Source organism: Ixodes scapularis, unplaced genomic scaffold (genome assembly GCF_016920785.2).
Source record: "Ixodes scapularis isolate PalLabHiFi unplaced genomic scaffold, ASM1692078v2 ptg001158l_1___fragment_5__unscaffolded, whole genome shotgun sequence".
NCBI lineage: Eukaryota > Metazoa > Arthropoda > Arachnida > Ixodida > Ixodidae > Ixodes > Ixodes scapularis.
In genome coordinates this window covers 178,561-195,820 of record NW_024610110.1, presented here as the reverse complement: position 1 = coordinate 195,820, position 17,260 = coordinate 178,561, and the positions used below count along the sequence as shown (strand labels likewise).

The 17,260-nt window shown below is 47.7% G+C and overlaps 1 protein-coding gene across 1 annotated transcript; it reads left to right on the top strand.

Annotated features, from left to right (window-relative positions):
* Positions 1 to 1,783: 1,783 nt before the first annotated feature.
* Positions 1,784 to 3,928, top strand: LOC120845427. Its single transcript, XM_040217237.1, has one exon. It carries the CDS (start codon positions 1,784 to 1,786, stop codon positions 3,926 to 3,928), a length of 2,145 nt encoding a protein of 714 aa, XP_040073171.1.
* Positions 3,929 to 17,260: the final 13,332 nt, after the last annotated feature.

Below are 17,260 nucleotides of genomic sequence, written 5' to 3'. Positions count from 1 at the left end.
CGGCGTTACCCCAGCACCGGACCCACTGGGAGAGACTTTGGGCCGGAGCCACGCGGAAGGGAGTCCCAATTTTCCTCTGTCCCGCCTGTTCCCAGCTGTGCTAGTTACTTGTCCATCATTCAATTTTCCCTAGATAATTTCTATCAATCTTCTAATCGTCTTAATTATAAAGCGATTAAATGCAAAGGTGCAAGCGAGCTGGACAATAATGACGAATGGAGATTTATGTTGGTCCTTTGTCCCTCTCGTTCCCCTTCTCCAGGGATTATTTTCGTCATTCTAATTGTCTCTTTGTCACTGTAATCCTTTTCTCAACCGTCCTTCCATCGTCGCCTGCGAAACGCAGGGCCGTGACCGTCCGCGCAGTGTTGCCAAATTGGGCTATATATAGCCAAATTGGGCTACATTTTCTTCTAGTTGGCGTCAAAATTTTGTTGTTGGCTATGTGGCTATTTTGGGCTATTTCTAAAGGTACTGCAAACTTTTGTCGAAACCTCAGGTTCGACTAGTTAATTTTCAAACTTCTTATCGGCTTCAAAGAAAATTGTTCCTGTTTCGTCCAGTCGAGAGGAGAGAGAGGAAGGAGAAATTGGTTTCAAACTTCGGGGTTTTCACAATGCGCAGAGGCAATGCTTGCAGAGTTCAAGCGGTCTTCCCACAGTGGAGTGGAGCTAACCAAACAAATTGCACTATTACCACAGGCCCGGTAGCACTTCTTCTACCTGAACCTAGACTGAACTTTCCAAACGCTGCTTTGATGCCCATATTTGAGAATCCTTAGGCACCGAAGTTCCTAAGAATGAGAAGTCCGCAGCTTCACCGCTAAACAATTGACTACCTTCCAGTTGTCGCCCACCCCAACAAAGCACAGTGAACAGGAATGGGGGACACTCATATTCTACACAAAGAAAAAGAGACAGGTGTCCGTGTTAGATATTGGGGTTCTGGTTTGAAACAGTGTTCTTACTGTTCTCCTTCTGTATGTTGTTCTTTTACTGTATGATCATATCTCCCGGACTTCACAATAAAGCTGTCTTTGTTCTGTATTTCTGAAAACCTACAAAGGAAGGGTCAGTGCTGCACGGATCTTTATCCTTCCGAAACACATTTTTGAAACCTTCATAAGGGACATAATGTGCACAAAGTGTGGTGCACCTGAGGGTTGAAAAATGAAATGCAACGTGTCTTGTATGCGCCTGAAAATTGACAGTAAAAGGCTTTAAAATAATTGTTTTAGTTTTGGCTATATTTTTTTATGGATAAGGATGGCTAGTTAGGCTATATTTGGGTTTGGCTATATTTGGGCTATACTCCCCAGCGATTTGGCGGTTTTTTGTGGGGCCGTCTGGCAACACTGTGGTATCATGGTGTGAATGGTGCTGAATGTTACTACAGTGAACTACAGTAATAGTACTCGACAACGTGCCTTCGCGTCGAAACCAAATACCATGGTTTACTAACGTGTCGTTCACAAGTTGCTTATTGTTCCGTAAAGAAAATTGGTAATAAGATACTGTCCAAGGTGCCCATACCTTTCTGAACAGTTCACGAAGGTGGTCAACCACATCGGAGTCGTTCATAGCGGTGACGACAACTTCACAGTATATTGTGGAATCGCCGGTTGCACAAATAGCTACAACCGGTTTTCATCGTACAAATCTCACCTTTATCGGTGTCACAGGGATCTGCTGGAAAGCACTGGAAGTGCCTTCGACCGCGACCGAAAAATGAAATCCAGGACTGCCCAGCCACTGACCAAGGGGTTCTGAGTGACGATGCTGAAATGCCACAAGCGTCCCAGCCGCAACAAAGCAGCGGATCTCCAGAAAGAGAAGAGTTCAGCGATTTTGTGACAGAAGCCAAAGCAGCTATTAGGAACTTCTTTTTCAACACAACTGAAAACCACAAACTGGCACACACTGTGGCCGAAAAAATCTTCGGCAATCTGCAACTTGTTTTTGAGCGCATCATCAAGGCATATGCTGCTGAAATCGCAGCCAAGATTGATGCGTCTGCTCTGTCCCCAGATGCCATCTCACTGTTGGAATCTTCGTTCCTGCCCCGCCTTTTTGAGGGGATACAAAGCAAACACATGAGAGAACAATATGCAAAGACACATTTTCCATATGTCGAGCCAGTAAAATGTGATCTCGGTACTGAAGGGGGCTGCTACCACTATGTACCAGTCCCGAGACTCCTTGCAAAGCTTTGCGAGGTTCCTGACACCGCTGCCCAAATCTACACACCACAACTGCGCCGTGACGACCCCAAGGTGTTTGCCGACTTCACTGATGGGCTCCTGTTCCAAGATTTCAGGGATCTTATTTCGGAAGGAGTGCAGTACACCATTTTTCTGATGCTATACAGCGACGAGGTAGAGATATGTAACCCCCTAGGAGCGAAACGGGGCGTGCATATGCTGCTCGCCGTGTATTTCACCTTGTTGAACCTGCATCCAAGGCACAGGTCACAGCTGAGATCCATCTACCTGGTGCTCCTTGTGAAGTATGAAGATGTACAGCAGTATGGCTTGGACGTCATTCTGAAGCCATTCATCAGTGATCTTAAGGAACTGCACTCATCTGGGCTTACGTTCACGAGCGGAGGAGCAGTGCGCAATGCACAAGTGTTTGTGCTATGCGTGTGTGGAGACAATCTGTCCATGAACCGCCTTGGAGGGTTTTCATGCTGTTTTAGTCAGGGCAGGGTATGCCGCTTTTGTATGGCGGCATCTAAAAGTCTGCTAGAGGTCACAACTGAGGATTCCTGTGCCCTGCTTTCAGCTCAGGCACATGAGCAGCACCTGCAAGCCATTGCTATTAACCCGATCGCCAACAAGAAACTTTATGGTGTCACTGAACGCTTCATACTGTTGGAACTGCCCTACTTCGACGTCACGCGTCAGTTGCCTCCCGACCTGATGCATGACATTTTGGAAGGGGGGTTTGAGTGCATTCTCCGACAAGTTTTGAAGGCATTAGTTCAGGGGGGCACGCTGGCATACAGCGATTTGGATTACATAGCTTCATTCGAGTACGGATGGAATGACAAAAAGAACAAGCCTGTTGCAATGAATAGGTCCTTTCTGACAAGCAAAGCGAACCTGAAGGGCACTGCTTCTGAAAAGTGGTGCCTTCTCAGACTCCTGGGTCTGATTCTTGGGGACCTGGTCCCAGAAGGTGATGCGGACTGGGAGTTATATCTGCAGTTCCGCGAGATTGTGGACATCGTCTTTGCTACGGTAATACCATGCGACTACCTTCCGTACTTAGAGACGACTGTGCAGACCTTTCTCGTGGACTTTGCACAGCGATATGGTGCTGCAGCCATAACTCCCAAGATGCACTACCTGGTGCATTACGCCAGATTGATTCAAAAACTTGGACCGCTGCCACAGTTTTGGTCAATGAGATTTGAGGCCAAGCATCAATATTTTAAGAGCCTCGCCTCGCGCGTCAAAAACTTCCGCAACATCACTCGAACCCTGTCAACACGGCATCAGCTGATGCAGAGTCACCAGCTGAAGGAGTTTTCATTTGATTCTGACCTCGTGACCCCATCTGGCAAGCCAGTTGAGCAGAGCGCTCTACCTCCTTGCGCTCAAGGAGTCCTGCCACTGAGTGCGCGCCAGGTGTCGCGTGCGTCACTCGACCACCGTGAGTACCGGTGTGGTACTGTCCTGGTGAAACCTTCCCAGGATGCCGAGCCACACTTCTGTAGAGTGGAAGCTCTGTATGTTGCCGAACGCAAGCTATTCATTTTGATTGAATCGCTAACAAACGAAGGTTTTGATCGGCACAGGTTTTGCTATCAGGTGCGCAAGTCTAGCGAGCTGAAACTCGTGAAGGCTGAAGAAGATGACACGCTTCACTGTGCTTTAGATTTATACAATGAGAGTGAAGTTGTGCCCAGATGGGAAGTACTGTAAGGTTTGCACTCGAGTGAAGTTGCTGTGGTCTGTTCAGAGACATTGTACATATGTGAAAGAATAAATGTTGCAGTAAACATTCCGCTTGCTCTCAGAGGCCCTGTCAGTTGTATGTTTATGCTTCGAAACCCGGGTATGTGACGCGTGCACCCCACTCGCGTTGCGGCCTAAGGTATTGCTGGCAAACACGCACCAACTTTTCCAATTACTTCAGACGGAAAATTTTGTCCACACAATTCGATTGCAGCATTGGTTTAATAATTTCTAACAGCTGAAAAGTATGTCAATAAAAATTGATTGCAAGGGCAGCTTCCCTTTAATTCATGAATTGTGGCTTTCTTATACGCGAAATATTTATTTAACTCGAAAATTCAAAAACCTACCGAATACCCAGACGTCCTGATCTTGATCCGAATGTATGTGTCGTAATCAAACAACGACAATGACAAAATAGATAGAGGAGACTTAAAAGAAAAGGGAATTAAACCAAGTGAACAGAAAATAGTGTTGCTCCAAGGCTCGAACTGTCTAATTACGTTTCTGATGTATGTTCATCTCTGCATTACATCAGGCCATGGCCGCGAAAGAGCTCTTGAAAGTCCGCCATGGTCCTTCGGGTCTACTTGGCAAAGTCGGACTCATGTAGAAAACATATCGAACTTCTTCTTGGAGGCAACTTTGCAGTCCTCATTTTTAGAGCTTCCATAGAATCATCAGTAAAAAGGGTCCCTGTTGTGTTAGTGGCACATTTCATCGACACTGATCGTTTTATTGAGACTGATCGTTTCATCAACACTACCACACCGTGCTGTCAAGTTTCGTCGACACGCAAATTGCACGCTGAAGGAACATTTCGTTGTGCGTTTATCACTGGGGTATGTATTAAACTATCCAACCCACCCAGTTCACGACGCTTCGCAGCGACAGTCTGCGGCAGTTCATTACAAAAATGGGAACTCGCCCAACCCACCCGTGCAAGCCACTTCGCAGCAGTGTGTACGGGTGGTCTCGCACCCGTCCATGTACCTGTACCCTTGCTCACCAACAGACCAGCGCACCCCAGTGGCGTCCCGAGGGTCAGCAGCACCCGGGGCAGTAGCCTGCCGTGACACCCCCCTCCCCACTGCGAATCCCAACCCCCCCTTCCCCCCCCCCCCCGCGACGCCCCCCTTGAGCGCTGCACCCGGGGCGATCAGCCCCTCCCCCCCCCCCTTGTGACGCCACTGGCGCACCCTTAACCAAAAAAAAAAAAAAAAAAAGTCGTCGACGAAACATAGCAAGATACGTCGATAAAACAATGTGTTCATAAAATGTCGCAGTGTTGATGAAACAAACTGTCGGGGAAATGTTGTTTGATGAAACAGTGCCACCGCACAAAAAACCTGTTTCCGAGCCGCGTTGCTTCAACACCATTGCAACTTGCATTATTTTTAGAAACCCATGGCTAGACAAAATGCACTCTATAAACAAAAAGAAAAAAACTAGTGAATTTCACTTCCCTCTGCTGTTAAAGTTCACGACCTGAAATCGGGTAAGGAGCAGCTGGTTCGTCTCCATCAGGCAAATTTAAAGTTTTTGGACTGGACAAGGACTTGTTATTGGCATTATTGGTGCAAAATTATGACGAGCACAGCGGGCTCGGGCTTGAGAGTTAAGGGTTAATGTGGGGCTCCTTAAGCCGAGGGGCACGGCGAGTGCACACTGACAGTGGGAAGCGACCAGCTCCTATGTGATCTCGTTGCAAGTCTTACGACCTCAGCCTTCAAAGGGATCTGGATGATTCGCCATATGGAATAACTTCTCAGCATCCATTAGATGGATCCTATGATGCATTCGCTCCAACAGTACATCCCCTCGCCTTCCAGGAGGCAACTCACTTGATCCGGGTGCGAGAAGCTAGGGACACCAAATCATGACAGTATATATTTGACCTCTGGGCCAGCTGACGGGGGCACTACATCAGCACCAACGAAAAAGAGGATTACGCCTGGTACAAACCACAGCATCACAAAACCGAGAAACGCCTCCATTCAATCTAAACCAGTTCCAAAAGTCGTCCAAGCACTGAAAAACGGCCTTTCATTACTTCACACCACTGCCCTAGGCAACAAGTCTGGCCGCAGTCTGTGCATTGTAGTTCTTATCGGCTCTAAAAAGGTTTGATTTGATCCTCTACATTGCACTAGTCTGGGGGGCTTAAAACTAAGGCCTCTATGGAGGACCGCTTCACTTCATCATAGCGTTCCTGCAAGACTGACGATATCAAGCTTAAGTCTGATTGAATCAGGCCTAGTCACCGGCATTGCCATTCCACAGATCTCGGTCCTCTCACCCAACCTTCATCAATGTTGTAGCAGACTTTCCCTCACGTCAAGCAATTGGTGCTGTTTCTACGATATATTTCAAGTGAGCACAATGGCACCTCCAAAATTTAGAAAATCTATGCCACACCCCTTCAGACCACACCTCGGCGCACAGGGCACTGCCTGCTCCTCATCCACCACGAGGTGTTAGCCAATTCACCGAAGTGTGACCCAAGAGTCATAATGGCCGTCGACTTCATGGAAGCTTTCGACGTCCCTATTATGCTTCGAAACAGAGCACTAGAGCTGGGATTTTGCTCTCCACTGTGCTAACACGAGTTATTGTTATTTCCAGGGTGGCCTCAGTCATGTGAATGGCCACAGGCGTCCCATTTATGCTTCGAAACGGATCACTGGCAGTGATCGAGTGTTCACTGTCCACAGTGTTGACACATGTTATTGTGATCCTCAGCCACAGCCATTCCGTTCATGCTTCGAAATTGTGAGGCGACACAACTCCGTCAAAAATTGTGGAAGTTGAATTGCGTCCAGCAGTCTGGCATTCTGATGTCCGTTCGAACGGCACCAAGCAAACGCCGCAACTTTTTTCCTCGCTTCCTCCACTTTTCGGCGGCCTCAGTGCTCGTCAGTCTTGACCAGGGGCGGATGCAGGAATTTCCTGAGGGGGGGTCAGGTGTTGGTCAGCGTACCATGTGTTTAGGAACCCTTTCCCCCTCTCCTTCGTTTTACGCCCCAAATTTTACAGATGCAGAAATCAAGGGAGGGGGTCAGGACATCCGGACCCCCCCTCTGGATCCACCCCTGGTCTTGACGTCACATGCCGTCTGCGAATGCTGTCTATCAGTTCTGTTGAGCCCTCGTATCCTTGTTAGTGTTCCAAAATTTATTCGATCTCGCTCCAGTGTAAGGGTTTTGTATCTTTGCATTTGAAGACCTACTACCCGCGTCCAGCATTACTCCGTCTGTGTTATCACATGGCACGACCCGCAGAAGAGAAGCGTGGATCTACATGGGGTAAGATTTAGAGCACAGCCCTTCTTGTTTTCGGGAGAGCAGTGGAGGCCTTGAGTGATTGATCGACAACCAACAGAGCTTGTGGGTGGCTGTCTGGACCCACGTGATGGGCATCCTCAAGACTCCCATGGAGTACACGGGCGAGAGTTGACAGAGGAAACTTTCCCCTCGGCAAAAAAAAAGCAACAGACGGAAACGGAGTGCCGCTCGTTTTATGTCGGAGTCTTATCGCCTCATGATTTTGTAAGTATCCTCTTTGGATGGGCCTTTAGTCGTGTAAATGACCACAGACGTCCCGTAATTATGCTTCGAAACAGATCACTGGCAGCGAGAGTTAGCCGCTCACAGTGCTGACACACGTTATTGTGATTCTTAGAGTGGCCTCGGTCATGTGAATGACCACAGACGTTCCGTTTATGCTTCGAAACAGATTACTGGCAGTGAGAGTTAGCTGTTTACAGTGCTGACACACGCTATTGAGATTTTCAGAGTGGCCTCAGTCATGTGAACGGACACTGATGTCCCGTTTATGCTTTGAAACAGATCACTGCCAGTGAGAGTTAGCCGCTCATAGTTCTTCCACATTATTGTGATACTCAAAGTGGCCTCAGTCATGTGAATGGCCACGGACGTCCTGTAATTATGCTTCGAAACAGACCATTCGCAGTGATAGTTAGCCACTCACAGTGCTGACACACATTACTGTTATTCTCAGAGTGGCCTCAGTTGTGTGAATGGACATCTACTACCCGTTTAGGCTTCGAAACAGATCACTGGCAGTGATAGTTAGCTGCTCACGGTGCTGACACACATTACTGTGATTCTTAGAGTGGCCTCGGTCATGTGAATGGCCACAGGCGTTCCGTTTATGCTTCGAAACAGATCACTGACGGTGAGAGTTAGCTGCTCACAGTGCTGACACACGCTATTGTGATCCTCAGAGTGGCCCAAGTTGTGTGAATGCACACCGATGTCCCGTTTAGGCTTCGAAACAGATCACTGGCAGTGAGAGTTAGCTGATCACAGTGCTGATCAAAGCATAGTCCCAGTGCGACTGTCTTATGCGTATCTCCAAGTGTCTCTGGAGGGTGTGCACTGCCTCAAGTGTAGTGTGGTAGTTTGTTTTTCTTTGCCTGCACAAGCAGTTGACATTTTATTCGAGCTTCGATCAGTATTTGTTTTTGGGATCCATGGCACCCGGGGTTTGTTTTTGACACTATAATGGGGATGCATTTGGCTGCAGTGATGTGCATGAAGTCTAGCCATGTGTCATAGGAGTCTGTGGGGTTGTCTTAGAATATCATGCTCTAAGGGGCGAGGTGTATAAGCGCATTGAGGCATTTAGTATTGAGTTTTGCGAAGTGGTGGAGGCGTCTGGTACGGGGTCTGAATCTAGGCAGCTGGTGTTGCGTCCGTTATAACTGCTTTGTAGTAAGAGCCCATGAGGCTGGGTTCTGTAAAACAATTTGAGATGAGTGTGAGGTTAGCAAAAAAACATTAGATCAAGAAAGGAAGTGTAGTTGTTGCTGGTGCTGTAACTTGGTTCGTTTCATACTTGGATAAGTCCGAGTGTATCCCTGCAGACTAAATGGGAGAGAGTCTGATGGCTCAGAGGGCACAGGTGTACTTGTGTCTGACCAGTTAATGTGGGCATTGAAGTGTCCAGCCACCAGCGCGTTCGAGTACTTTTTTCGAGGGGGCGACAGAGGACGTGCTGACTGCAGCAAACTGCAGCTTTTTGACTTTGTGCTGGGGGGCAGGTATGCGACATCGAAATGTACTCTTTGGAGTGGAGGTCCACAAAAATGGCCTCAAGTTGGTCTCCATCCAGGTCGTGTCTTCTAGAGGAATTAATTGAGAATGGTACGGCGACAATAACTCCACTGCCAGATCCGTTACAGTCTTGTTTGTAGACAGTAAACCAAGCAAGATTGACGAGCGGACTGCCGTAGATAGAGTTGCCCAGCAAAGTCCCACATATTGCAAGTATTGTTTCAGGATGCAACTCAGTGAGTACACAGAACTCGGGCTTTTTGTTCTTGACAGATCTGAGGTTGGGAAATCAGATGAAGGCTCTTTTTCATTTTTTCCATGTGCTGACAGCCACTGCAGCACTGAATGGTGTTGAAAACACGGCATCGTCGAATGCCGGAAAATGACAGATACCACAGTACCACACTTCAGATGTCAACGTCAGATGCATGTAGGACTGCATCGAGAGCAGTTCGCACTTGCGATGGAGCCAGGTACTGCACCCATTATACTGCAAAGCAGCGACATTGTCGTAAACGGCTCGGTTGCGAGGGGGGGGGGGGGGGGCAAGTAATATGTGGTCCGGGATTTGTCGATATGTCCCCTTCAAAAAGGAGCAGTAGGACAATTTGTAGCTGGTGGCGGCGGGTGGAGCGGATGAGCGTTGTTTTAGAACTAACAATCAGTCAACAGCTGAGCGAGTCTTTAGCCGAGGTAGTGTCAGGGGTCTGTGTGAATGAAGCAGTGTGTGGTGCGTGATGAGCAGAGCAATCACTGCACCTTCTCATGGTACTAAAAGGTGATTGAGTTCAAAGATGCTCACAGAAAAAAACAAAAGCTAGAGATATATAAAAACATGCACATGTCTTATCGCCATTTTGATTATTATGTTCAAAGACAGAAACCTATTATCAGCCCTGTGCTTGCAGGATGGCAATGGCAGCAGCCGAGGCCATATCGATAATTGTGAAGTCACTGAATTAGGAGCTACGAGTAGGAACCCTGACGTTGGTTTGTCAAAAACGTATAGGTTCTTGAAACACTGTTTCCAAGGCAGGCCAGTGGTAGTTGGGATTTGATCTTGAGTTCCAAAGCATAGAGCGATGTAAACAAGCATTTGTTATGAGCGTTAGCTAACCACCAATGAAAGAGGCTTATGCAGCTAATAATAGCAACATCAGAAGTATATAAATATTGCTAAGTATGAAAAGGTGGCACAAGTCGACGCGTGGCATGCTTGTAGAAATTTGTCTAATGTTCTCCTGAGACGAGGCACACAGGGCTGAGTGGAAGACAAAGTGACGAGCCCCGGAAACGCCATCATACACACACAGAATCTTCAAGATCATGTAGAAATCTCACAACACTATTTTGCTACAATATGATAGAGTGATGTCCTTTCAGCAACGATACAGCATAAGAGAATTATGATTTCGAGATCGCCTTGATGAAGTATTTGTTCAAGAATGCTAGACAAGCTGACTCGTTTCACTCAGGCATGAAAATTTCCCACGAACATTGGCAACCTTTACACACAGCTCCAGAAAGAGTAGGCCGTAGAAGTAGCTTGAACTTGAACACGACGTTGGGGTCGTATGAAACGCTCCAGAAACGGTCAAGAAACCTCCGATATAGACAGGCACACGGAGTCACAAACTCGCTCCTGCTTTGAAAGACCCGACGCACGGCGGCGCGGGAACGACTCGCACGGCGGCACGGGAACGTCGCAGCGGCGGTCGCGTTGCGCAAGCGTAGCAAAAGCTTGGAGAGCGAGCTGTGTGCTCTCTGAGCAGCTGACTCGCCTCTTGGAAGCCATCTAGTTCGAAAAAATCCAAGGTCTCGAAAAGTATTTCCACTTGTTTCCTTAGCAGTAGAGAAAAGGACTTCCAGAAAACTTCGCCCGTCGCTGCTGCTCATCGCGACGTGCGTCGCTCGCACGCGGTTTCGACGGGCCGATCGATAGCGGGCCCTGTCGCGTTGCTTCGTCGCGTCGCTTGGACGAATCACTCATATACGGTTCATATATACATCAAGCATTCACACGTAGCGCGAAGGCAAGCGTCAATGATCGTTGCACATTTAAGGAATTGGAATTTTCAAAGCTTTCTACGAAGTTTGGTGAACACTTCGGACGATCGAGTTCGGCTGGGCAATGCAAAATTAGGGCTATGGTGCCATAGTTTCAGGGACTAAGGGATGGAAAAGCACCGTGGCGTGGCGAGTCTAACTGCTGCTGATACTCCCGTTCACCTTTCAGATAGTCCCAGTCGAACGCAGATAGTCCCCACGCTTTGCACACGGTACCTAGATCGGACCAGGTGGTCTCTTCGGGGTGCAAATGCAAGATCAAGGGACCATATGCTGTCGTTAATCCCCGCGGGCTCGACTTTTTCTTAGAGTGATGGGGCACGTTGCAATTAGGGGTGTCGCGAACTTTTGTCGACCGAATTTTTAGGTCAAACTTCCGGGTTCGACTGGGTCGAACCGATGAACCTTCCACCTTTTAACCAGATTCGACCGGTTCGACTTTGTGGACAGTGTGGGCCAGACCTTGATACAAGCATGATTAGGTTTGGAAATTTTTTTTCGTGCGAAAAGTTTTTTTTTTTTTAACTTTATGAACATTTGCAATTAAAAAAAAACAATTCTAACCACTGAAAAAGTTCATAACGTAATTTTTGTTCTGTATTAACTGAAATAACCAATCTGCGCTGCTCTTAGATCATCCCTTAGCCATCACTATCCAATCACAAGCCAAATGGCCAGGCTGTCGCGCAAGCGCATAGCAGTCGAACCTTAGTCGAACCTTTGTCGAACTTTTCACAAGAAGGTCGAGAAAGCTGAACCTGGTCGACCTCGAACCTCGACCGGTTCGCGACACCCCCAGTTGCAATATGTGTGAAGCCTAGTCATAAAAAATTTAATCGATGTTGTGGCCAACGTGAACATAGATTTCTCTGGCAATCGGTGCGAGATGGATGGTGGATCGTAAAAGAATTTCTTGCAGGCTTGCCCGCGCTCCGTCCGGTAGGTTTTATCAGATCCAAGGCTGCAGCAGCAAATGTGGCCTTTGGAGCAATTAAAACTGTTTTTCGGAGCAGCAAGAGTGGCTTTTGGAGCAGATATTTAAAAAAAAAAAAATATTCGTTTTAAGTGCTGTATAAACGAAGGGCACTTTGTGTTGTGTTGTGCTGTATTGTGATCTCAATTGACTTGGTGTGACGGAAGTCGCTGCTTGTGTTTTTACTCCTGAGACATCCCACAGGTGCACAGTGCTGTAGGCATTGCCGAGCAATTCCGAAAAAGCGCTTGCCACCGTTTTACTGGTTCCCAACGTACAAGATTTTCGTCAAAGTAAGCAAACATAAAACAGTGGATTGCAAGCGGCCCCGCTGGTACTTCTTTCGTGAAACCATGTTCGCATGCACGTAAGGGCAACTTCGGCAGGCTTGCAGTTGCGTGTGCTTCGATGCGCAAGCTGGGACAACGGCTGTTTGATCGAAACCTAAACAATGCCACTCCGCTTCGTCGCAAACTGGTTCCCAAAATTGTATGCAAACTGTAACTGTCGAACATACGACAAATAAAGTCCAGCGGCGCGTGCTTGCCAGGCCGGCAAACAAGGTACCAGCTAAACACACACACACACACACACACACACACACACACACACACACACACACACACACACACACACACACACACACACACACACACACACACACACACACACACACACACACACACACACACGCACGCACGCACGCACGCACGCACGCACGCACGCACGCACGCACGCACGCACGCACGCACGCACGCACGCACGCACGCACGCACGCACGCACGCACGCACGCACGCACAAAAAAAGAACCTGAGCGCATCGATGCAAAACATCGCGAGCCAGGGACAAAAAGTTCTTGGAGTGCTTTACGCAACGCCTGGAGCCGGGAGAAACAAGCGCGCAGTTCGGGTTCCGCGTGCAGACATTACCCTCTTTGTTTTAGCTTATACTTAAAGAGCGATTTCTGTAGTAACGTGTGAATTAAACAAGAACAGGAATGTTGATGAACATGTTGCGATACAAGGTTTTATTTTAGAAAGCGCTATATCTGCAGCTACGTGGGGATGGCAACACCCGACGTCGCGCGACCACGGTGACCGGAAGGCAGGGACCAAATATACTTTTCCCACGGCCGTTGCTTTCAGGGGCGAGTGCTTCAGCTCACAAAGTAACTCCCGCCGCACAAAAACGAGGTTTCGTTTCACAGTCTGACGGCATGGCTGGTATCGGAGCGTCCGCAGATATTGCCGACGCTCCGACGTTGAAAATATTTTCTTAACAAAATATGCGAAACGAGAGCCACGAGACGACGAGGGCGCGAAACGCGAGACTGCGAGAAAACCATGCTAGACTGGATGGACAACGGACCTCTTCCAAAACCGACGCGCCCCATCGCGGCGAAATACCACGCAGTGCACTCTGGGAACTAGTTGGCCACTCAGTTTCGGTTTCGACTGAGCAGCTTCATCTCATGCTATCGCGCCTCGACCGAACGCGCTGCTTGCGTTTTCGATTGTCTGACTTTTTACGAACGTACAATACACTCATTCTCGAGCTATACAAAACGAAGACCGGGCACTTTCCTTCGTTCCCGAAACACCGGATATTATGAGTGTGTATGCAAACGTATTAAAGGGATTCTTCAACAATATTTGAAATATTTCCGTCGTGTTCAAAAATAGGTTGAATATGATCCACAATATCCGTAAATGGCTATCGCACGTTTCTATTTTGAGCCTGGTGGCTGTATTTTTCGTTGTAAACGGCCCACTCTGGCAAGCGCTCGGAGAAGGCCCAGCGGAGACCACGTGACATCCAACGCAATCGTGACGTAGGTCGTCTCAAGACGAGCAAAGCTACGGCGAGGCTGACGTCGAGAGGATGGACTAGTCGTTCCAGCCACCGAAGCGGCTGCTTTTGTACGAATTTTGAGTTACGGGTCAATCTTCTATAATCTTGTAGGGGGACAATAGCGACTTCTGCGACACACAAAAGGCATTCTCGAGAAGAGGGGAGTTCCTCGTTCTCCTCTTCTGTCGTCGTGGCCGGAGGCGAGACAACCTCCGTCACTAGCTGTCATGGTTCCTAGACGGGCATAACAAGCGAGGCGTTAGCGACATCCACTAGGTGCTCTTTGCTAATCGTTTAATTCGTTTTAAAAATCATTTTCGTGACTTTTTTAACAAGATATTGGTATGTTCGATGTGATACTGCTCCTTTGAACACATATAGACCAAAAAATGAGCGCCGAAATTTCGTTGTAGTATCCCTTTAAGACGTGGCTTAGTCACTTCACCCATTGCCTCACTCCACGATTGCATCTTTGAGTTCAATTTCAATGATCCCGTCTAGTAACAGTGAACTACAACTGAAATGTGGTCATCTGGCGCCTTAGACGTATTTTGTTCGCCAAACGTCCGCTTCTTGTTACTTCATTGGGCGAAAAGCAAGCCGCATCTACTCAGGAGTAGCAAAGTTGAGACCAGCGTTGATGCATGAACGCAATAAATTCGACCTCACTACGCCACAAAATTTACTACGATGTCTTCCTCGTGTCATCATATACCTCCCCCTTAAATTTGGTGATAGAAGATTAAGTGTTCGCAAACGCTGAGATTGGCTAGCTACGACGGAGGCCCTAACAAGCGTCCCCTACTCCTCGCTAAGCCTTTTTGTACGAGCTTTTACTGACGCCTAAGATCTGTGCCTGAACGATGTGTCTGAAATTATCTCGGCATACTCAGGCAGGAAGAAAGCAAACACATACCATATAGTATGGCCATTAGCAACCGTCAAATGCACTTTGAATAATTTCGTTCGTTTGGCGCACCGCAGAGGGGTTCATGCCCGTCCGGCGCGCTTCCGGCGAACGGTGCGACATTCTTCACACAACTGCTCGACTTTTGCTTTCTTAAACCGGTCTGTATGTGCGAATGTGCCTATATGATTGCATGATATAACTTTATGCGCATACGCGACGTTGAATATTAGTGGAATGCAAGCGTTGGAGCGTTGAGGCGATGTTTTTACGCATACCGGAAGTTCCTGCATTGAAGATGGCGGCGCCCACGTAGAAAAGGTATATATATATACGCACACATTTCAAAAGCAACCGTTATCGCGAGCAGAGAGAATCGTATCTTATTTACAAATTTAATTCAATCCGGGCCGGTATTAATGAAGACCCAGGTATAATGCATGTCATCTATGCATGCAATCAACCTTGATCGCTCTGTAGCGGAGGGGTCCATATCATAAGAGCGAATGACATTTGAGCGAACGGCGACATTTGAGCGAATGGTCGTTTTAGCGAATAACGGGGCCGCGCGTTAACCCATCCGTCGCGCTGCGCTTTACGCCGCTTCGCGGCGACAGTCTGCGGCAACTCATTACAAAAATATGAACTCACTTAGCCAAACCTAAAACGCCGCTTCGCGGCGTCCGACTATTCTCTAAAGTGTCGTTCGATGAAACGTGGGCGTTCGCTAAAACGTCATTCGATCAAGTGAGTGCCTCCCGTAGCGGAGTGACTGTAGCTAATTCAATCCCATTAGTTGAACCGTTTAATTTTTCCGTGAACTTTTTTTTTTATAACCTGTCCATGAGTCAACGGGTCATGAGCTTCAACAGGCATCTTCCACCTGTTGCTCCTTGTTGAATATTCTGGGACTGTGGTTAACACTGTTATACTTACGATTTTTTTTTTTTGTTACAGGAGATTTGTTTATGCGCTTTGGCCGAGCGTTTGCTCTATTTACTGTGTGCGCTTTCTTCAGTCTTTTTTTTTTTAATACAGGGGATTTGTCTATGCGCGTTGGCGTTGATTTCTCTGTGCGCTTATTTCACCTTGTCTTTCTGTATGCAGGGGTTTTTTCTATGCGTTTTGGCGTTATTTACTGTGTGCGCTTATTTCATTCCTCCCTTTTTTTCTTGTTTTTTTTTTACTGTGCTTTGTTTGGCTTTGCGCGCTTCCGCGGCGTGCGTTGCTGGCCATCTGGGTCGATCTAACTCTGTGAACGTTACTGCGCCTTCCGCACGTGACGTTCCTGGGGTCACGAAATCTGATGTGGCCTTTGGTTGGCTCCGATGGCTGGCGGCGTCTGCTGCGGCCGTGCGTGGAGAGGGGGGGGGGGGGGGGGGGAGTACAGCAGCGTTTTTTTGCTTGAGCGTTTTTTTTTTACTTGGACTCTTTTACTTGGGCATTCTTACACGTGCTCTGACAGGTGACGTGGCCCGGGTGTGGAAACCGAAAACAACTCTGTAACCGATTCTGGCAACCAGTCTTGAAGAAGGCTTATCTCAGGCCGAAACGTAGACTCACTATATGCTTTAGAACTCCAACGACGTTTCGAAGTGCGACTTCATTACTTATCTCTCTCTCTCTCTCTCTCTATATATATATATATATACAGTTGTGAACAAAAAGACATGATATTCCGTTTCTTTTACACAAGTATTGCTCGACGTCTAGTTGAGTGTTTCATATTTAAATAAGCATCAGTTTCTACTCTATGAATACCTTAATGTAGAGTTCCATAACAATTTTTATATCTGTATCACAGTTCGAAGAAAAGTCACCCACGTAAAACCACAATATCATATCGTTTTGTTCACTACTGTATGTATATATATATATATAGATACTCACGGCCCCAGCTTTCTAGCAGGCCTCGCTGCTCGCCTGCTCGCATCGTCTGCTCCCATGGTGCCCCTGGCGTGCGTAGCACAGAGAGGCGTGGCGGCGCGGCTGTCTCCACTTTTTGCTCTCTCCACATTCTAATCCTGACCTCCTCACAGCTGATTGGCTGCTTCGCAACAACCAAAACCACGAGATAGCACCGCCGGCGCCGCTATTCGCGAAAGTTATTCTGGCCGAGCTTTAGTCTCCGCAAGTCGACCGCAAAGGGCAAGCACTTCACCAGCTACACAGCTGGTTGTAAACTGAAAGCTGTGGCTTTCGCCCTGGAACACGGAAAGCGTGCAGCAGGACGGCAGTACGACGTCGAAGAGAAGTGCGTGCGGCGCTGGTGCGACCAAAAAATGCTTTGGCCAGCGTGAACAAAACAGGGAAGCAATCAATAGTTATCTAGCTTTTTTTTTTCTACTTTATATTTTATCATCCTTAAAGAGTGTATCGCTAACTGCTTTATCCCGCGAGAAATTAGGCTAACAGTACCTCA

Coding starts and splice junctions, on each gene's coding strand:
- LOC120845427 (XM_040217237.1), top strand. CDS start 1,784: ATGCCACAAGCGTCCCAGCCGCAACAAAGCAGCGGATCTCCAGAAAGA.